This window comes from Rhinoraja longicauda, chromosome 23 (assembly GCF_053455715.1).
Source record: "Rhinoraja longicauda isolate Sanriku21f chromosome 23, sRhiLon1.1, whole genome shotgun sequence".
Lineage (NCBI taxonomy): Eukaryota > Metazoa > Chordata > Chondrichthyes > Rajiformes > Arhynchobatidae > Rhinoraja > Rhinoraja longicauda.
Window position 1 is genome coordinate 15,264,204 of NC_135975.1, and position 22,945 is coordinate 15,287,148.

Genomic DNA, 22,945 nt, shown 5'->3' on the forward strand with positions numbered 1-22,945 from the left:
TTAGTCATAAGATCATCATTCCACATAGTTAACTGAGCCTGCAACTCAACAACTTTGTTCAATATGCTTTGTACATTCATTGTGAACCCATCTTCTTAAACTCTCTCTAGATCGGGTACAGTCTAAAACGATATTATTTCTTGTTCTAGTGCTATTTAACTCTCGCAATTCTTTAAACATTTTCTCCCTCCTTGTGCATCCTGTCGGATTGATTTCAACCTCCCTTCTCAGAAACAGTGAGCCTCCTTGCAAGGTCCCAACTAAAGAGGCACAACTCAGTCCAGCTGGTTCATTCTCTGAGATGAAGGAATATATAATATTCAGTAGCTGAGAGTTTGCTTATACTGAAAAGCAACAGCTAAATTAAGGACATACGTTAGAGCCTGGATTTAATAAAATATTTTCTGATGCACAATCTAAAGAGCATTCTGTCAGTGGCCTTAAGCTGCAACAGGAGGGCTGGGTGAGTGACAACCATTAATTACCTACCTTGGAGAGTCTTCTTTATTCTTCCAATGAAATGCATCTTCCATATACCTGAGGAAAATAACCTAGGTTGATGATTTAATGTTGAGCATGTGTTAGTGCTATATGAATCTTGCTATTAGATGGTGCATCAGCAAATGATCTACTCAGGAAACCCCAAATAAGCATGCCGATTTATTCTGACATAGAGCTAAAAGCAAGCTGAACTACGTATCATTAAGCATCACTACCAAAACAAGATCTTTGCCAAGTCTGTTTTGAATGGATGGGTTAGAATCACATCATTGCGAAAATAAAGATTAGCGCAAACTGATTAACTAGTTTCTTCATTCCATATCCTCTGCACTACTCTTAAAAGAGTTGGAACATCAACTGTCAGAATTAAATGGTGAAAAATAAACCTAGCTTTTAATACTTACTAAATGCTCAGAAATGTGTGGGACTTGCTTTCTGTTGTAGCTGGATTTATGATATCATTTGGAACTTAATTGAAAGATATTTATTGATGAAAAATTAAATCTTGCAGCAATTGAAAATTAAAGCTTTCAGCCCATTTAGGAAGTTTCCAAGAATTAACTAAATTATCTGGAACAATGAGAAATCTGCTCCAAACGCTCTCCTCAAATTTCACTGCCTTGGTTTACCCACCATATTTCTCTTGAAGGGCCAAAATGATTTGTAACGTAATTTAGTCTAGAGCATCAATCATCTCAATGTACACACTTCTAAGAAACAAAGTTGTCCATCTAAATGTCAATATCAAAACTTTAGGCATTTCAGGCAACAGCTAAAATGTATTTATTTTGAAATGGGGGAAAACATTTGGAATTTGTATAATAAAGTTACACAGTAGTTGCTCAGGCAATTTTACTGAATAAATATTCAAACACAGAGTACAATATATTGTGTTCTTAACAGCTTACATCTCAATGAAATAAATAAGATACTAAATTACACACAGAGAGGTCTAGTATTTTACAGACTATAGCACAAGGATAGACATAAAGGGGTTAATTGAAACTGAAAAAAAATCTCAGACCAAGAAACTACTGCATTTTCTGTACATATGATAGGTATTTTAGCTTTCTTTTATGCATTTTCTATATGAAATAATTGTACCAAGCAAACTGCAACTCCTAATTTTGAGAAAAACCTATTTGGATAGATTTTTTCTCAACTGCTTATCAAAATGGGTGGAAGGGCTTCAGAGATAGTGAATGCATTGATTATTATATCTACTAAAATTCCTTAGATTCTGGAGAGGTCCCAGAGGATTGGAAAACAACAAATATAATCTTGCCATTCAAAAGAGGGCAGAAACAGAAGTGGCAGTCTGGTTGACATAACATATTTCATTTGGAAAATGCTTGAATGAATTATTAAGGTTATAACAGGATATTTAGAAAATCCTCCAACAATTAAGCATATTTTATTGAAAGAAATCATGTTCCACAGGTTTGCTAGCATTCTTTAAGGATGCAACAAGCAGAAATAAAGGGGTATAGCAGATGCAGAAGGCATTTGATATGGTGAGTATGGGGTTGGGAGAAATATATGTTGGTACTGATAAGAAATTAGGGTCAAGATAAAGAGATTTTCCGATTTACTATAGTCTATGTATACAATTTTCACTGTCATACCCTCAACAATCATCTTTCTCATCTTATCTCCTCAAAAAACGTAATGCATGTCCTCCCCTGCATAAAGCCAAGCTGACTATCCCAAAAGGTCTATGCTTTTTCAGCTGCAGCTAGATCCTATTCTTAAGAATCTTCACCAATAATTTCCATATTACTATTATTAAGTCTCATGGGCCTATACTTTCCTGGTTCATCTCTACTGCCTTTCTTAAACAGAAAAACAACATTAACTATTCTCCGATCCTTCTGGACCTTACCCGTGGCTGAGGATACAAAGATGCTGCCCGACCCGCTGAGCCAGCATCTGCAGTTCTTTCCTACAAATACAAAGATCTTTGCCCCAGAAATGCCCTCTCTTGCCTCTTTCTATAACCTTGGATAGATTTCACCAGAGCCTGGGGACATGCACCTTACCATTCTTCAAGAGATCCAACACATCTTCGTTTTTGATATCAACATGCCGTAGAATATCACCATACTCTTTATCGCCATATTTAAGGACGATGTGGTTAGAGTGGGAGAATGGCAACTAGGTAGGCTCCTGGGATGAAGGAGTTAATGTATGAAGAGAGGTTGAGCAGGTTCGATACCCATTGAAGTTTAGAATGAGAACAGATGTTCTTTGCCATACAGTCTATTTAAAATGTGGAAGGAAACTGGAGCACCTGGAGGAAGCCCTTACAGTCACAGGGATAATGTGTAACCACTGTGCAGAAAGGTTAGGAATGAACCAAGTTCCCTGTCAATTTGAGATAGCAGCTCTATTCGCTGTACTGCCATGCCACTCTTAAAACTGACCCCTACTAAAACAAAATTGGAAAAGGGATTGAAAGGTTGAATGCCGAGAGGATATTTCCTTTGGTAGGGTAACTAGAACCAGGCGACACTGTTTCAAAGTAACAGTCTCCCATTTAAGTGGAAGATGGGGAGGAATTTCATTCTTAGGGGAAAAATGTTTAGAATTCTCTACTGCAGAGATGGCTCTTCGAATATATTCAAGAGTGAGTTTGACAGATATTTGAATGACATGGGAATCAAGGGATGGAGAAAGGGGCTGGACAATTGACATTGGAGTCAAGACTGGGATAATCATGATCTTACAAATCCTACTTGGCTCACTGGGCCAATGAGTTGACCTTTACTACTATCACTGTCACTGTATTACTATTCTAGATAGAGGCATTTTTAAATTTGAGGATTGAATATGCTATTGTAAATCTTTCCTAAGGAAGAGAAAGAGTTTCCCATACTATGGCTATAGACTAAGTTCTGGACAATTGATAAAACACTAAATGTACAAAGTACTAATGTTTGATTTGTTTTTGATTGTAGGAACGTTTGACGGACTGAATAATTTTTTAAGAAAACAGTGTGTATTCCCTACATTTTTATTTTCTACATTTTTAGTATTAGTATGGATAGGCATTTCACTGTAGACCTATTCCTTACTTATTCACTTTGGATTGATTTTTGTTTATGTGATTCTGTAACAACACTTCTAAATCCAAAATTTGATTTTATCACACAAAATAAGCCTGTTCATGTTGGTATTAAATGTCTTAGAAAAAGCTTTATTGGTTGAGGTATTGTGCATCTCTATAAATACTGTATACATCCTCAACTTATGTTAAATTAACAAAGCCAAGAAATGGATGCTGAAAGCATTGGCTTTGTACAAGCTCTCTTTTCTTCCAGTGAGTTACTTTTTGAATTAAAGTTATAATTGGACTATACAAATATCTATTTTGTTTTATGCTCAAAACTCTAATAATGATTGAATTAATAAAAATGAAACTGAAGTTAATTTCTCCTTGAGTTCTGCATATCTGCTGCACTGCCATCTACTTGACAGTTTTGTAATTTTTAACTATTGCTGAAATTAACAATGAACAAAAAGACCTTACATTTCAGACAAGAAGATTGCATCTAGAAGCTTGATGTTCTTTAAGAATGCGGTGCTCAAGAGAAAATGCAGCACATATGTCATAGTCTTGAAGAATAAAGAATTAGAGGTAAAGTTGATTTGCAAGGTCAGAGGACAGAGGTGGATATGAATTGTGCTAACCTTTCGAGCTCTGCACTCCATCTATTACTTTTCACCAAGTTGAATTTTTATATGGATTTAGGGAAAGAGGGACTGTACTACCTGTTATCTGTCTGACTCAAATAGGAAAAGTTTAGACGATCTACAAATCCATACAAGCATACATTTTAAGTGTAATAATATTTATTACCAAAGTCTTTCTTGAGTTATCTAAATTATGATAACATGGAAGCAGTGCAACTGATCCACAGCTGTAATTATCTGTCCTATAATGCTAAGCACCAATATCAAAGCATAGAAAAATACAGCACAGGAACAAGCCCCTCAGCCCACCATGTCTGCACCAGCAATGATGCCAAATTAAGCTAATTTCATCTGCCTGCACATGGTCTGCATCTCTCTATTCATGCTTCTGCCTAAACACCTCTGAAACATTGTATCATTCCTTTTTCTACCTCCGTAGCAAGGTATTCCAGGCACCCAAAACACTTTAAAAAGAGCCTCAAATCTCTTTAAACCTCCCTCTCGCCTTAAAGCCATGTCCTCTCGGGTTGCACGATTCCACCCTGGGAAAAAGACCAAATGTCTACCCTTTTTATGCCTTACAAAATGTTATATACTTCTAACAGACAGGATAAAAATGAATAGCAAGCTACCACCTTAATGGAGGCAAAGACTAGTTCAAGGGTTTAGTTGATACATTGAAAATAAGATATCTAGTCTCATACATTGGCCTTGTGAGTTCTTATTGTGCCAATCATTCAACCTTTTGGGATCTTGTGAGTATGTCGAGCAATTGGCATGGAAGGATGGCAGGTGCAATCCTAATGCCTCCTGTTGATTTCTACACATGTGGTAATGACAGCTGGTTTTTAGCCTTCCATAGGAGATAGGCCCTGGCAATATTCCATTTACAGTGAAGATTTGCACTTAAACCTTCCTAAGTCACTTGTCGAACTGTATTTTTACAATTACTCCAATGACATCAATCTGAGAATGTAGACAATTACTTGGTTTGTACAGCACCCCAAAAATTGCAGGACTAATCTAACAAGATCCCACCAACAGTCACATCTTCCCTTCCCTACCTTCTGTTTTCCGCAAGGACCACTCTCTCTGTGACTTCCTGGTTCACCCGTCCCTCCATCCACCCTCCCACCCCCCCTCATATTGAATATTGCTGATAGTTCCAATTTCTGCAAATGTCCAGGACCTTTTGACTTAGTATAAAAGTTGCAGAATAATTAGTTAATAAGCTTTTCTGAATGGATAACGCAGAGATTTTTCATGGATTATTAACCATTTTTCATGGATTGTTGTCCAAGAACAGATCATGGTCTGGATTACTTCGGGAAAATGTTAATTCTTTAGAAAATACCTATTACGATTTTTCATTTTTGTACATTGGTTCAGGAACGATATTGTTCGACCAGTTGTTCCCTCAGGTAGCATATGTCCAATTACCAGATTTCCATTAATTAGTTCACAATTATTATTTTCAGCTGTAGGGTTTGCCATGGAGTCTAATTAAAGGAGTATTCCCTATGCCAAGTAAAATGAGCCAATATCTTGCAAGTGTTCTGATTTTCTAATTTTTCTCTCCTGACTGGCAAACAGCAATTCTTCAATGAATTCTTTTCAGAAAATGCAAACAGCGAAGATTAACAATTTATATCCTCGAGGACTTGCTAACAAAGTTGAGGGTAATAGTGTAGGAAGGAACTGCAGATGCTGGTTTAAACTGAAGATAGACATAATGCTGCAGTAACTCAGCGGAACAGGCAGAATCTCTTGAAAGAAGGAATAGGTGACGTTTTGGGTTGAGACCCTTCAGACTCTTATGATGTCACGTCGACATTTAGAAATGAAGAGGTCTAAAGAGGGTAGAAGGCCATCCGGGGGTGTCCAAGAGGAGGGGGACTGGTGCAAAGAGGGGTCTCAAAAAAGAGATGCTGCCTGTCCTGCTGAGTTACTTCAGCATTTTGTGTCTTTCTATGGAGGGTAATAGTACCAACTATTACAACTATAGAGGGACAACAGTTCACTGGTCGATGTGAAGATCCAAACCAGGGCAATGGCTGAAGCCCATGCAGCAGCCTGGGGCTTGACTGGATTGGCCGCTGCTCCGAGACGGAGTATGCCGATAAAACAGGGCCTGCACTGGCACCGAGCAGTGGTTGAGGATGCCTGCAACATACTTTGGCCAGGCTGACCTTGCCACGCTACCAGGACAATGTGCCTTTATGACCAGCTGCAATTAAAACTTGGACTTTAAAATGGCACCAAAACCTGGCAACACTGGTTTATTGCATCAGAGGACTATTTCTATACACTCTGTACTTAATCTAGGTTTGTGCTTATCTATAGCAATAGTTGACTGAATTGCACGTAAAAACAAATTTCACTGTACATGTGACAATAACAAACCAATGAACTTTCATTTCTGTGCAAAAGGAGCTACAGATGTATATTGCAAAGCACACCAGACAAAACATAAAAGGGAAGACCTCACCAGTGTTTCCTCCTACCTGATCTATAATTTAAACTAACATCAAATGGCTTTTCATAGAAGAAAAATAACAGGACAATGAGAAAAGGAGTAATTAGGGGGACTGAATATAAATCATCTTGCAAAGCAGAAAGAATGGGGAAGGTTTAGAGCAACTCTTTAGAGGTATCTAGGCAGATAAGAGATTAAAGATTTGGGTTTGATTATTGTCAATCACAAGAGAATTTGAAAAATAGGATGAGAATCAAAATTTAAGATGTTCAGGAACTGGAAGCCAAATCATCCTTGATGAGGGGATGGTTATAATAAATGAACCAGGATAAAGCAAGATAACAATTCCCATAAAAAGCACTTAAGTAATAATTCTGTCTTGTGGTTACATGGGAATGTGTACTAGTTTCTGCAGTAGATACATTAATGTAAGACAGATACTACAAAGGTTGAAGTAGGTCAGGCATGAATTTATTCTTACAGATGTTTTGCTGGAGAATGTTAAGACTTTTAAAATGTTATTGTTAAATAAGCAATTTGGCCACTAAGCAGTAAATTATAGTTAAGTACACTGTCATACATAGAGTTGATGTGCTGAAGATGCAGCATGCAAGTGAGAAATTGGAGGATTCTTGAATTGATCATTACAAAACCGAAATGACTATTGCAGAGAGAGAAGCTACTGATAAAGATTCTGTGTTATCATCAATGTACCATTTTCTAATTGTCCCAATTTGAATTGAGGACCATGATTAACAACCTCGGGTGTTTTGCCCTCAAAATGCATCCAAATTCTACATATTGTGATCACTCCTCCAGAGGGGATCCTTAACACAGCACCTTTTATTAATCCAATCCCATTACACATGACCAAATTCAAAATAGCCCATCCATAGTGCTATTTTGGGAATGGCAGAAAACACAACAATTATCTTAGGAACCTCTGCAAAACAATCACATGTCCTAAGAATGTACTGACTTAAAGATGGCATTCCATGTACACTAGGGTCCAGTGAGGAAAAGAATGTATTAGTCAATTGGCATGTAGAGGCAGAAAAAAACTTATGCAACGTAAAGTCAGTAGTAGGCAAAGATTGACGAGGCCAATTTGACTCAGAAAATTACAACAGTAGCTGGGGAAGCCTCCTACTGATGTTCAATTAGGAAGAAACATATGGTCGCTCACAATTAAGCAAAGCATCAAAAGATTTAACAACTCTAAGGGAGGAAATATAAAAGGTTATTTTCTGCACAAAGAAATTGTGGCTATTTTGCAGGGTATTGGCAGATCCAAAGAGGGAGTATCTGCTTTACAGTCTGTATGAGGTGATTCTGATTAGACTATATCGGGGCACCAAGTTTTCTCAAACCCCAATAACTTGGGATGGCACTAAGCAATACAATAGAAAGTCTTGTACGTATAGGCTCAGAACATAAATTCTAAGAATTAGGAAAAAGACTCAAAAGTTTTGCTAGTTGATTGCAATCTGTTTATCCTGATCCACACGGAACAGGGTTGAATTAGATTACTTAGCAGGTGACAATCTCTGTAATGATTAGGAATTCTTACAGCTTACATGGGAACAACCTTTCAAGCAGACATGTTGAAATTTAATTTAAGAGATCAGATATGACAGGAGCTCGAGTGTTGAGGATGTTGATTTTTCTTTGGGAGTTTAGATAGGGTAAGCTCCCTTTGACGTCATCCATAGACATCACAAATGTGAGCCTGTGTTTGATGGAGCACAACCCCATTTGAATGATTGGTACTTTATAAACGAGATCAAGCTCATATCTTATACATAAGTGGAAACACGAATAAGAAACAATCAGTTCCACTGGAAGAGAATATTTTAATTGTGGCAAGACCAGAATATTGACAGAATATATCTGAATTCCATTTCCGAACAAAGACAAGAGGGAGAAAGCATGGTCAATGTGGAGTTATTTGATTGTATGCGTTTGCATGTTTAGCATCTTACATAATTGCTTCACTTTAAAGTTGTACAAAGGTGAAGGGTTGGGGAGAAAAATGCTGGTGAAGAGTAAAACTTGTTAGGTAAGTGTTAATTTAATGCTGGATGAATCCAATGTACTCTCTGAACAGATTATGTACCAGGAAATAAGATGCAACTGAAAGAAAAATGTTATTTAATGTTAAATGAAGCTGATCTCTTGTGCTTAAATAATCAGTATTTTTGCAAATAAGGGTACTATGCAAGGCTGTATCAATTTTTATCCCTTTTGTTCTACCTTGGTATGTGTATTAAAATTGGTTTTACTGTGTAATATTAATTCTGAGATATAGTTTCTTGCAATGTATTTTAAAGAAAATATAAGCCTGTGTTTTTGTTCCAGTTATAAGCACAGTTTTTTGTAACTTTTCTGCTCTCGTTCCTTTTGTTTGTAACCATTGTATTTTCACAAATACATTTTTATCAGAAATAATATTGGAAAGGAAAAACTGAATTTCTATGCCAATCAGGCTAATTTTGTGAATTAAGCGGAGTCTGTAATTCCTGACAAATACTTTACTATTCTGTTGTTTTGTAATGGTTTCTCTTTATCACATTATTCTTCTCTCACTATTCAACCTCTCTCCGATCTTTTCTTATAGGATCATGGTATCATGAAAATATAGATTTTTTAAAGTATTGCATTTTGATTAAAGCTTTACTTCAATTTAGGTACATAGTTACTGTAGAAACAAATGGCCTTGAAAACTCAGGGAATTTGAAAAAATTGAGGGAAGCCTATAGAAAACTCCACATTATAGATTTGGGCAAGAAATCTTAATAGTACAAATTATATAACTGGACAAGTAGTTTAGTTTAGAGATACAGCATGGAAACAGGCCCTTCGGCCCACCAGGTCCGCGCTGATCAGTGATCCCCGCACATTAACACTATCCTACTTTGGACAATTTTTACATTTACCAAGCCAATTAACCTACAAACCTGTACATCTTTGGAGTGTGGGAGGAACCCGAAGATCTCGGAGAAAATCCACGCAGATCACGGGGAGAACATACAAACTCCGTACAGACAGCACCTGTAGTCAGGATCGAACCCGGGTCTCCGGTGCTGCATTCGCTGTAAGGCAGCAACTCTCGTGCAGTGAGTGAAGGGCTTGCTGGTGCATCTTGCGAATCGGGTGGGTGTCCTTGGAAGCCTGCTCTCTAAGCGGCCGGGCAGGCGGTGTAAGTCAGGGGTTCATCCACTATAACCAAAATCCGTTATAAAGGCTTCCGTTAAAATAGTTTACTGTATTTTAACTTTGCATTTGGCAGCACAAATCTGAAAATTTGTTTGCCAGGCTTGCCTTAATATGTAAATGGAAGAAGTCATCCGAAGAAGGGTCTCGATCCGATGTTATACATGTTCTCCAAAGATGTTGCCTGGCCCGCTGAGTTACTCCAGCACTTTATGTCCTCTTGTGTTAACCAGCATCTGCAGTTCCTAGTTTCCCCATTTCTCCATATAAAATGCTTATCTCTTCAACTCACATTTTGTTAAATAATTTCTTTTCTGATTAGCTCCTTAAAATTTCCTTTGCATCAATGCATAAACATAAAATTTGCATCCTAAAGAAGAACTTCCCTTACCAGACACTCGCTAAGAAACATGATGACAGATTTATTAACACTTTAGGTTAATGGATTAAGTGAGTGCCCGGCAATCACATTGAACTAAATGTTGTGTCTGAGTCTGTGATTTGGTTTTATAAATGATCAATTTAAGTGGTAGAAGCAATGAATAAAATGTTCATTGTATTCTGATTTTATAAAAAAGCTAACTGCGTTCACTTCCGAGACCAAATGACTCATTACTTGATTTCTGAAATGCGGAAACAGTTTTATGCACTTTTTTTGTTACAAGCATTGTTTTGCACTGCCACATCTAGATACAACAAGCATCTGCATCGAAGTAGCACATTTTTAATGGAGGAAAACATTCCAAATATTTCAAGAAGCTATTTACTCAGCTGGATTAATTTACTATAAGCATTCGATACAAATACAGCATATTAAGGACAGTAAAGAACGATGAAGCAACTTGGCTGACACAAGAGACTACAGATGCTGGAGGCCAGGGCAACAAGCAATATGCTTGAGAAAGCCAACTGGTCAAGTGGTATCTATATGCCTCGTTTTTTGGTAATACTATTGTAATTACCCTTCCCCAGATTTTACATTAACCCAAGGACCAGTTTCATCCATAAATATCTGAAAAACCTCAAGCATTATGACATTTTTTCTAGTTTGTCCTCTTCTCTGGTAGAACCATCTCATATTGTTTCAAGTAACTCATCTGGATGCACCTCACAAATTTTCCTCCATCTAAGCGCTGGCACTAAACAAGCTGAACTTGTGGCTATTAGGAAGCCTCTCGTATAATCCCATCACAGTGAATGCACCTTTCCTATTCCTGAATTCTACCCACTCGGTCTCCTTCGATGAGGTCTCCAAGATATCCTGTCTAAGCAGTCGTGACATTCTCCATATTAATTCAGCTTCCCCACGTCTTTTATATCCCTCTTCATCATATCTGAAACATGTAAACCCTGGAAGGTTGAGCATGGATTAGTACAGCTCCAACCACAAGCAAGAAGCTCGACATCATCCAGGCTAAAGTACCTCACTTAATTGGTATACCATCTACCATCATATACCATTCTGTGGCATTTATAATTTACAAATGGCACTGCAGTCACTATCCTGGCACCTCCCAAGCCCACAAATGCGAACACTAAAAAAAAGGGAACGTCACATGGGAACATCAGAACTTGCATCTATATACTAAAATTCTCGTTTGTTTGTTTGTCCCTGAACTACAGCCAAAACAGTACATGATAGCGCGACAATTTTAGGCCCACCTTACTCACTGTCATCCCTTTGGTGCTAATGGAAGGAGTTTCATTGAAATCAGTGTTATATTTTTAGTTATTCACATTTTAAAGTTTAAATCTATCTCCTAGGGAGGGAGGGGGAGAGAGGGAGGGAGGGGGTGAAGGATAAGGGGGGGTTGAGGGGGATGGAGTGGAAAGGGAGGGGAGTGGGAGGGGAGGGGGTGGAGGGAGGGAGGGGGAGGGGGGGAAGGGAGGCGGAAGGGAGGGGGAGGGGGAGAGGGGGAGTGGAGGGGGGGGGGGGGTGCTGCACCAATGCAGGAAAGGTTTGGGCCCAACGGGTCCACTTGGTCTAGTATTCTCCTAAAAGTTGCACGTCATTTTTACTTAGAAATGCATCGCTACTACGTCACCATTAGTCTAAATTTAGGTATTCCCAACCCAAATGCACTGTGGGTATACCTTTACGAAATAAAAACTAACAGTTCAAGATGGTGGTAATTCAGGATAGCAATAAAAGTTGGCTTTGCTAACAATACCCTTATCTCAAAAATTGAATAAAATACAAACAATGACGTCCTGGGAAGGCAAAGAAATTCCGTACTCTGTTTATAAATAGATTACAAAATTTGCGTAGTACACCTTGTATGAACATGATCATAACATACGAGATCCAAAAGTGTGTACAGATAATAATGTAACATCAACTGGTTAACCCAATGAACATAAAATGAAAAATATAAAGAAAAAGGTAAACATTAAAGGTGGTGATTGAGGCAAAGGATTTCACTTTTGGTCAATGTTATAGCATACCTCTGGAAATAATCAACAAACATATGAAAAAAAAATCAAAAAATATCACGGGGCTGCATAGCCTATCCAAATCAAACAAAGCATGACCCATATGTGCCATAAACCAGCCAGCTACACAATCACACCAAATAGGAGAAAGAGATTTAAAAATGTCAAGCTAGTTTGCAATAAATTATCTTGGAATTAACATCGCCAACTCTCAAAGGCAATCAAGGAATCCCCAGGAGATTGTAGCAACCAGTTTCAGCAAGTACAGCCCCTTTTACAATCTACTGTTTGATAGACGCTCAACTGCTTTTAAAAATTATTGATTCTGTATATTCCTTCATATTAAAATAAATTCTGGGGGTAATTCATAAATTTCCACAGAAGAAATGATGTGGTACATTTGACAATTCTTCAGCCACAATCATGAATTCATGAACAAAACACTTAGCATTCCATGCACCCTTAACGTCCCACTATCAGCATGGTTTAACATTAAGAGCGTGAAGCTTAACATATAAAGTTCAAGATGGTATTTCCCATAGTTACTGCAATCATGCCTCTCACCAGTTAATAAATTAAAACTCTATACTTTTTACTTTTACAGTTTAATTTACTTCTGTTCTTTTTTAAACAGGATTTTGTTCATCTTTTTGATCAATTTTCATAACTTCAGTGTTACAAGTGAAATTGGCAGAAAATATATTAGGACAACCCTGACAATAGGTTTATATTGTCGTTCAATGTCACTAGTTGCACCACTTCCACTTTGTTGTAATGTTCACAGCAATATACCGCATAGTGAAGTATATGATCACTAGTGTTGCACAAGACAGCAGGATTTCTGGTATGTATCGTGGATTTCATCACTGCAGAAAAATCTGGGTCATCTATATCTTGTGAATTAAATGCATAAAGCATAAATAGGTTACACTATGCACAAAGATTGGAATTAACTACCAGATGAGGTTCATGAAGATTCTGAGTAAGATGGGAAGCAGCAGTACACTCCTCCTGATACTTAAAGACTGAAATTCATCCAAGTATGACAATATTAAAATTTTAGCAAACGTTATTTGTTTCTTTGAATTGAGAAGCACCTGGTACCAAGAGGCATAGGCATGTACAAACCTAATCCAATGGCTTTCAGAAAACAACAATAGCCTGGAACAACTCTTTTCTGGATCTAAAGATCTAACTGATCCTAAGTGACTTCCCTAGCTGAATTACAAAACTACTGCAGTATCCCAGGTATCCCATAAACTTGAGTTGAGAATTAAAATCATTGTATCTTACAGCACAAAAGAGACTTCTGTACCTGCGCTGGCTTCTTGAAAGCTGTTCGGTTCAGATTGATATTCAGAGCTTTCACTGACAACCCAGCAAATAATTCCTTATCAAATACATCCTTCTCTTTCAGGTGCAATTCCAGGTTTCACAACAAATAATTTATATGATTCACAATTTTCTTGCCTCAACATTGTTTTGCCTGGTCTCCAGCTTAAAACTGAGCTTTATAATAAATAACTTCACATTCCTAAATGCATTAAATATTCATAACATCTGTGCAAGGTGCACTTATGTATCAGCGGTAAATATATAGGCATAGGAAGATATGGAACTCGTACTCTTTCAATAGACCAATTATGAACTGTGCATAATACACAAATCAATTTTCAATGTGATTGGCCAAACACTATAGTATCAGAACTAGTGATGCAATTCAACTGGAATTTCAAGCCAGAATTAATGTTCGTAAAGGTATATAGGATGAATTTCTTCTCCATAAACAGAGTTTGTTATCAGAATCATTAATTTCTCATGATTAACAAGGCATTAACTTATGATACCATTTTTTATTGCAAGAATTTCACAGTCCAATGTTCTGAAGTGACATTAATCCTAATGAAAATAAAATAACTGGCCACGGAAAAATACCTCAAACAATAAGTGTAACAGGATAAAGGAAATCCCTCAATATGAACAGCATGGAATTGAAAATTATAGTATAGTTACATATGATATATCTACAAAGAAAATAGGAGATAAAAATTTGCAAACTTCTAGATGTGGCATGCTGAAAAATCATCAGACCGATATTTATCCTGGACCAACCACATTGAAGTTATAGCCACAAAAGTACAACTGCTCCACAGCCTCACAAGACCAAGAAAGTTCAGCATGATTCCAAGAACGCTTACTAACTTCTACAGATGCATTGTCAAAAGCATCCTATCAGGGTGCATCACAGCTTGGTTTGGCAACAACTCTGCACAACAGCAAAGGAAATTGCAGAGTGTTGTGGATGTAGCCCTGTGCATCATACAGATCCATCATCAACTCTATCTGCACTTCACGCTACCTTGGGAAAGCAGCCTAAATAGTCAAAGATCTTTTTCACCCGTCATCTTTTTCACCCGAAAGCTTAAAAGCATGTACCGCAAGATTCAGGAACAACTTATTCCCTACTGTTATCGGACTACTGAATGGTTCTCCCTTCAGATAACGTGTAGTTCCGATCTACCAACCTCCCTCATTTGATCTTTGAAATTTTTCTCTGTAACTGTAATGCTGTGTTGCCTTAGCACTATATTCTGCACTCTGGTATTTTTCTCTTTGCAAATGTGTAGTATGATTTGACACACAAAGCTTTTAAATGTATCTTGGTACATATCACAATAAACCAATACACTGCAAAGGTGTGTAAAGCAATAATTATTTACAAACCAAGTGAATGATGTTTACTCTGGCAAATGAAAGACAAACTTTGTTAGATAATCTAAAGTTAACTGCTATAAGAATTATAGGACCAAAGGTAAAGATGAATATTGTGAAAAATATAAATGACAGATAACAGTTGTGTGTGAATGTTAATGCCACCTTGTAAAGACCCTTCTAAGAGGGCAAAATCCCTTAAGAATGATAACAATTTAAAATTGTAGTCACTTACTTTTGAAGCACAAAAGTAAATCGTTGAGCATGACAAGACAAAAGAAGTCATTTAACACAAGTATATTTTGTACCCAAGCTATTTCTTCTACTCCCACTCCTTTGCTGTCCATATAAGTTTACAAGATTTAAAGGTTCAATTGGTTTTGTTATCTCCTTCCCCATTTCAACTGCCATCCTAAATGATCAGTGATCCTTCGTTCAAAACCCCAAATTTTGAGATCTATCCAATTTTCGTCCCGTTAACAAAACACATAATTTTGTATTTTCAACTTTAATTTGCCTGATGTGCTAGCTTGTTTCCTTTGCAGTCTTTAAGGGTAAAAGCTTATTTTGTCTTGTCCTCATCAATTTTCTCACAACAGCTTAATCAGGGCATTAAAATATAAAGGGACAACACAGCTCTTCGGGTTCAAGACTCATGCTTGCTCTGAGGGCACCTCAATCATGCTGTGATGTAGTGAAAATGTTAAATAGATTCAAAATAAATTTACAGCTAAAAAGCAAGCAGCTGTGGGCAATAAAAAATGTAATAAATATTATTTAATAAAAATCTGTAACCTCATGGCCTAGCATATCCCATTCTCTTTTAGTCAATCAGTGAACTAATTGGCTCAATTAGTATTTTAGAAGATCATGCCAGGACCAATACCAGCAGTATTTTAAAATAAGTTGCAAACCTGATGAAATTATAGACCCCACATACAGACTAAACAGCAGAAGCAAAATTCTGGAAAATTAATTAAGTAATAAACAAATCAAATCAAAGTCCTACACTACTGCTAAATGTAGCTATGAATGGTGAAAAACAATTATATAACCAAATGGCAGAGGAAGATCAGTGCTCACACCATTTTAAATTATGATAGACCAGAAAGACAAAAGGCAAGCCAGAAGCACCTGTAACCGGCTTCACCAACAGGCGCTCAATGAATAATCCATCTCAACATTCTTGAATTTCCCCACCATCACAAAAGGTGACCTTCAGCCAATTCAATTCACTATATTAGTTATCTAGCAATTGTTTGATGTGTAAGGTACAGCAAAAGCAAATGGCTCCAATAATACATTGAATACAATGCTGAGGAACTATGCTCTGCAATTAACAGCAATGTTGGCCAAATTCCAATTCCGCTATAACACTGGCATCTACTTGGCAAAGTGGAAAGTTTTCCAGGTTTGTGTATTCCACAAAAAAGCAGAGCAAAGTCCAACCTCATCAATTACATCTAGTGTTCCCGATGTGGTTTCTTGTACATCGGCGAGACCAAGCATAGACTCGCTGATCATTCCGCTGAACACGTCCTCTGTCTGCCAAGGCCTAGTGAATCTCCCAGTTGCTATCCAATTGAATTGAATACCTTATTGTCACATGTGACAAGTCACAGTGAAGTTCTTTGCTTGCATACCCAAGGGTGCACATTAAAAGCGCCCTTTATGGGTGACAGTTACAAAGTACCCCCTTGCCAAGTCCCCCTTTGTTTTTTTCCCCCTCACCCATCCCACAGTGGTCCCCCCACACTTTCCTTCCCCCGGCAGTGGCATCCTCACTTCTACATGTCCGTCCTCGTCTGTTAGTTGGTGCCATCATCGACCGCCACACTGACTTCTCCCCTATCTCCGCCAAGTCCTCTCCAATTTAACTCTTCCAATACTGACCTTTCTGCCATCCTCCATTGCCAGAGTGAGGCCTCATGCAGATTGGTGGAACAGCACCTCATATTTCACTAGGGTGGCTTATAGCCCAATGGTATGAATGTTGAATTCTCCAATTTTAGGTAATTTCTACAAACTGCTCCCCCCCTTCTCTCTCCCCCCCCCCTTCTCTCTCCTCCTCTCCCCCCCTTCTCCCCCCCCCTTCTCTTCCCCCCCTTCCCCCCCCCTCCTTTCCCCCCCTTTCCCCCCCCTCCCCCCCCTTTCCCCCCCCCTTCTCCCCCCCCTCCACATCCATCCCCTCCACTCCCTCTCCCCCCCTCCATTAAAAGCTGGTTAACTAGTTTCACAGTTCGCAACTATACATCTCCCTTGCATTCACATCTGTCAGTCAATAGTCAGCATATCAGGGGACCTCCTTGCCAGTGATCATCTGTTGCTGGTCCAGACTTATCCTGGTTTTTTTCTCTTTGCTTCCAGTATTTCCCCCACTCTCCCTACTACAATCAGTCTGAAGAAGGGTCCCATCCCAAAATGTCACCTATTCATTTTCTCTAGAGATGCTGCCTGGCCCTCTGAATTACTCCAGCATTTTGTGTCTAGCTTAGAGACAAGTCATGGCCAGACCCACCAGCTGTCCCAGACTGCTGCCACAGACCGAAGACCAAGGACCCGCCTGGAAGGTCCAGCTTGCCCACTGAGGACCGAGGAAGGAGGACCCGCCCGGAAAGTCCGATGCAGACAGCTCTTCCACTTGACCCATTATATGGCTTTAGATAGACACAAAAAGCTGGAGTAACTCAGTGGGACAGTCAGCATCTCTGGAGAGAAGGAATGGGTGTTATTTATATCCCCCAAGTTTCTGGCAAAGATCTCTTTCAAGGTTAAGCCAAACGATTTCCTTTTGATATTCTATTGCACAATCATCAGCAAAGAACACCATCCTCAGTATTACCAATGACCAGAAAATTAACAAGACTAACTACATAAATAACGTATCTACAACGCTATAACCTATCTACTACTACATAAATAACATATCTACAACGTATCTAGCAAAGCCTTTGAATAATCTATAAAGTACATCAATAGTAAGGAATATTTTTCACTGAAATGAATGTATTGCTGCTCCAATTGTACTCATGGCCCTCAACACCATCCAGTCTTTCTTCCAGCCTCAACATTAATTCCCTATGCAATTAGCAAAAGCTTGCTGTCTTCTTCAGCAACATCTCCCAAACTCACAGTAAACAAATGGTAATAGAGAAAATTATCATCTTCAACTTTACTCCAAGTTACACATCATATTTCAGAAATATTGCTGTACCTCCATCGTAGCCACATATCTTAAATCTTTGGAGGGTTAAATTTATCCAATATTTCACTTTTGGGCTCTGTAAACATATTATTAGTTTTATATATTTGTGTTCATTAAGAGACACTTTCAATTACTTCAAAAACATAAGGGATGCATCAACATTCAGTGTAACTAAATCAAAATTGATGATAATGAAAATCATATTACTTTGGGGTTTCCATTAATTATCCCAATAATAAAATCTCTTTTCTTTTCTTAAATCACAGCGCCTTTAATTTTTTGCCCAATTTCTGCCCACACATTCACTTTTCTAACTATTTTCACCACCCTCACACCACTGAATGGTGTATGCTACAACTGGGATTGATTGGTAGTCTTTATGGGAATTTTGAAAGTCACATTTGACATTCTCACAATAGAAATGAATGAAAATGTAAATTCAGCATGGTTGACATTTATTGCACCAAGATTTATTAGTGAGTAAAAATGGATTTTTTTCAGGTTGGCCTTCAGGGTTGCTTTTTCATTTTGGATTGATTAAAAAAAAAGTCAAGTCCTACATGCATGAAATGTAATTCAAGCCACAACTACAAGTCCCAACATAGATTTACACAAAACATTATTCATCCAGATAAGTTTTGAGAAACTTGCCTTTACCCATAACTTTTTTTGTCTCCTATTTCTCAGCCACAAGGACAAATCAGTTATAAATTCTTATATTACTGTCTTATGTAATAGTTTATTAAATATATTTTAAATTGCAAGTAAATGATATCCACTTACTTCAATCTATGTTCTGTTTATTCTTTATATTTCCCTGACATTGATCAAAAGTGACCTGGTATACAGAAATTTGTTGTTTTCTTCTGTTTAACTTGTTTTTCAATAACTTGAACACTAGTTTTGTAGATAAATATACACATACAGGATACAATACTGAAAAACAATTAGGGGTACCAATGTTTACAAGTTCCTTTGACTTGCAAGTCAACATTACTTTTAACGATATTGTCCACATTTCTTTGTGACTATTAATGTAATTAAATGGAATCATAGAGTTATACATCACAGAAACTGGCCATTTAACCCAACTCAGCAGTGTTGACCAAGGTGTCCCATCTAACCTTGTCCATTTACCCAAGTTTGGCCCATATCTCTCTCAGGTTTTCCTATCCATGTACCTACCCAAATGTATTTTAAATTTTATTATTGTACCTGCCTCAACTGCTTCCTCTGGCAACTCATTCCATACACCCACCAACTTGTGTGAAAAAGTTGCTTCTCAAGATCCTATGAAATATTTCCTCTTTTGTTAAACCTATGGTTTCTAGTTCTTGATTTCCCCACACTGAGAAAATACTGACTATTCCCTGTATACATGATTATTGGTTATTTCAATCTGCAATATAACTAATGGCAATTCATTCATGTCTGTGATTTTTGAAGCAAATAGTATTTTGTATAACCAGAATCCCTGAATAAGTAATTAATGAAAATATAGGTACTAAACTATTACTTAACAGAAGCTAATATATATTCAGTTTAAAATTACAAATAATCCAAAAACCGTACCATTGCACCTACATAACATTACCACACACACTGGGCACTCGGCATGTACACAACGATACCGCACTGTCGAGTTATCAACCAATTTAACCAATGAATTAAAATGGGGAAAAAAACAGTTGGCAAAAAAACTGTGCCCTCTAACTTCCAGTATTTTAACTGTACAGCATTTTGCAATAAATCATGTCAAAACATACTTTCAAAGCAAGACATTTAACAATCACAAAAATTAAAATTCACTTTTGACTATTGCGAGTATTGCTGCTATGGTTTAGCATCAGAGAAAAACAATTTAAATAACGTCATGTTATTTACGAAAAACTTATATTATTTACATATTATAGCACTGGAAAACATATATTGGCTCCTAATGAGAAATTGGCAGTTATTTACTCGAAGATAAGCATACCTTGTTTCACACACTTCAAACGAATTGGGTCCTTACAATGCTTGATCACAGCCAATACATCTCTGATAGTGAGTCCAGATACTGCTTTGTCATTGACTTCTAACAACAAATCATCAGAATGCAGTTTTCCGACCTGGTAGATTATTTTGTTTTGTTTCATTTCTCCCAGATAGGAGAACAGACCATTCTCAGCGCCACCTTTGATTTCCAAATTAAGTTCCCCATCCTTATCTCTACATATCAGAGTTTCGTGGACTTTATTAGTCCAGTGACTTTTCTTTTTTAATACCTTGGACATCGTTGCTGCAGCAACCTGCAGTCTTGGGTTTGAAGAAGAGGGCGTGAGACAACACTGGGGGGTTAACAGCTACACCAGATGCCCGACAGAGTTGTCAGAATAGCCCGGAACCTTGGAGGTGACAGCGGAAAATGCAACTTTCCTTGACATATCCATGGAACCCGTTTTAATGATGGTAATAATGGAAGAATCGAAGAGTGAATGGTGAGGGAGACTGAGGCCTGTGGCAGATTTCCAGGTTTAAAATGCATACTCCTCACACATACTCATAACGGCAATTTCTCTCCCAGCGCCGCTGCCCTCGAGAACACGCATTTATGTCCCTTCACGGAGTAAACAGCTGACACCGAGCGGTAATGACGGTGGAGTTCCTCCTCCATCGCGAAAAAAAACCCCACACAAGATTCAAAGAAGATGCGTGGGCTTTAAAGAAACAAGCAGATTTGGGGAGACGGCCGGCGGTGGGGGAGTGCGGATGCGGGGTGGGGTGCGTTGCGCGGATATCCCCGGGGAGGGGGTCGCTCCCGCTGCCGGTCCCTGTCCCGGTCCCATCCACACAGGACACACTGAATCCGCTTCCAAGTTGCTCGAACTTCATTCGCGCTCGCGCTGCAGCCCCGGTCCAATCGTCGACAACGAGCCCCAGGGCCACGCGCACGGCGGTCGGGGAGCTGGTGGGCGAGAGACGGGCGGACACGCGCAGGGCGGTTGAGGAGGGGGCGGGTGGGCACGCGCAGAGCGGTTGTGGAGCTGGTGGGAGGAAGGGCACGAGCCGGCCGCGTCACCGCGCCATTCCACCGCCCGCTACTCGCAGCGAGTAAGTGCAATCTCAGCGACGGGCTGTTGTTGCTGTTCTCCTCACGTCTGTCTTTCTTCATACATAAATGAAGAGGCCTCTTTTTTAATAAATAATGCGTCAATGGCGGCTCTTCAATTATTTAAATCGTCACCAACTATCTTATCCTTCACGAAGCTGTCAGTGACGCAGCAGAAGCGATTTGAGTGTTTCTGATATGATGAAGGTGCATCTCTATTGGATGTCTTCTGTGATGGCTCAAAGGGGGAAGTTACTGTGTGCAACTTAATGTCTGCACACTGCAGTGACCAGCAGGAATGGCTTGAGTGTACCTGATATGAAGGTGCATCTATCTCTGTTAGAGGTCTTCTGTGATGGTTCAAAAGGGGAAATCACTGCAACTTATGCCTGCGCACTGCAGTCACCTTCGATGAAAGTGGTCTCAGTACCAGGGATAAGTGGTGGAAGTGGAAGAATTGGGATTGTTCACCTTAGCTCAGAAGGTGAATGATTAAGACTTGAGAAATGAACATCAAAATATTGTGGCTGAGTTGTGGATTCAAAATTGTGGAAAAAGAACTATACTTTTATTTCGGTGATATATAACAATCAGCAGATGTTTAGATATCAATAGTACATTTTTGTGAAATATTAAAGACACACTATGGGGTGCTTGTCTTGTGTTTTACCTAAGTAAATTTAATTGCAGTTTTTATTCAATTGACATATTCATTGTTTCAATCCCTATAACTGATCAATTTGATCCGTGGTGTAAGAAAATAACTGCAAATGCTGGTACAAATCGAAGGTATTTATTTCACAAAATGCTGGAGTAACTCAGCAGGTCAGGCAGCATCTCAGGAGAGAAGGAATGGGTGACGTTTCGGGTGGAGATCCTTCTTCAGACTGATGTCAGGTGATCCGTGGGATCTACACCAGAAATAGTTGATTTTAAAGTTTGGCATTGAGCAATAAGACATTGAGTATGGTCTGCCCAAAACGTATCGGTCTTCTAGTGTAAGGTGATGTTTGTAAACGAATACTACCAACTGGCACATTCCAAGGTACAAGAGTACATGCTGAGGAATGCACTAAAGTTTAATGCAACTACTGCAACAGCTTTGTGGGGAAGAACTAATTGTCTAGGGTCCTGCTAGGGTCCTGTGCCACTGTATGCTGAGGATTTGGATCCTGTGGAACAGCCTGTCAACCACTTCATGGGTATATTGTTTAAGGAGGCAAAATGAGTTACACTGGCATATTAGTTTATTATTGTCATGTGTGAAGGAGATAAAGTGATAAACTTTGATTTCAAAGGTTCAAAGGTCAGTTTATTGTCACCTTTACCAATTAAGGTACAGTGAAACTCAAATGCTATCCAGGTAAATTATGCGATTCATAAGTACATCTGGTAGTGCAAAAGAGAAAATGAATACTGTGCAGAAAATTAAACGAAGTGCAGCTGCAGAGAAAGTGCAGATTAAAAAAGTGCAAGGGCCACAACAAGGTAGGAAGATCGAGAGTTCATCCTTAGCATGTGAGAGGTCCATTCAACAATCTGATAACGGTGGTGAAGAAACTTCCTAAATCCTGTGGTCCCTGAATGTATTGAATTATTGGTATAATGAATGAAGGAGGAG

At 38.5% G+C, this 22,945-nt stretch overlaps 1 protein-coding gene across 14 annotated transcripts in view; it reads right to left on the reverse strand.

The window, feature by feature from the left end:
• The window catches only part of magi2a (membrane associated guanylate kinase, WW and PDZ domain containing 2a), a 356,011-nt gene extending 334,782 nt beyond the window's left edge, over window positions 1-21,229 (reverse strand). For all 14 annotated transcript variants that reach the window (XR_013548786.1, XM_078419740.1, XM_078419739.1 and 11 more), the window contains exon 1: window positions 20,212-21,229. Coding sequence is in view for 13 of the 14 variants with exons in the window: in XM_078419740.1 (XP_078275866.1) it covers window positions 20,212-20,509 (298 nt within the window). In the remaining variant the exon portion in view is untranslated. The remainder of the gene's footprint in view (window positions 1-20,211) is intronic.
• Window positions 21,230-22,945: the final 1,716 nt, after the last annotated feature.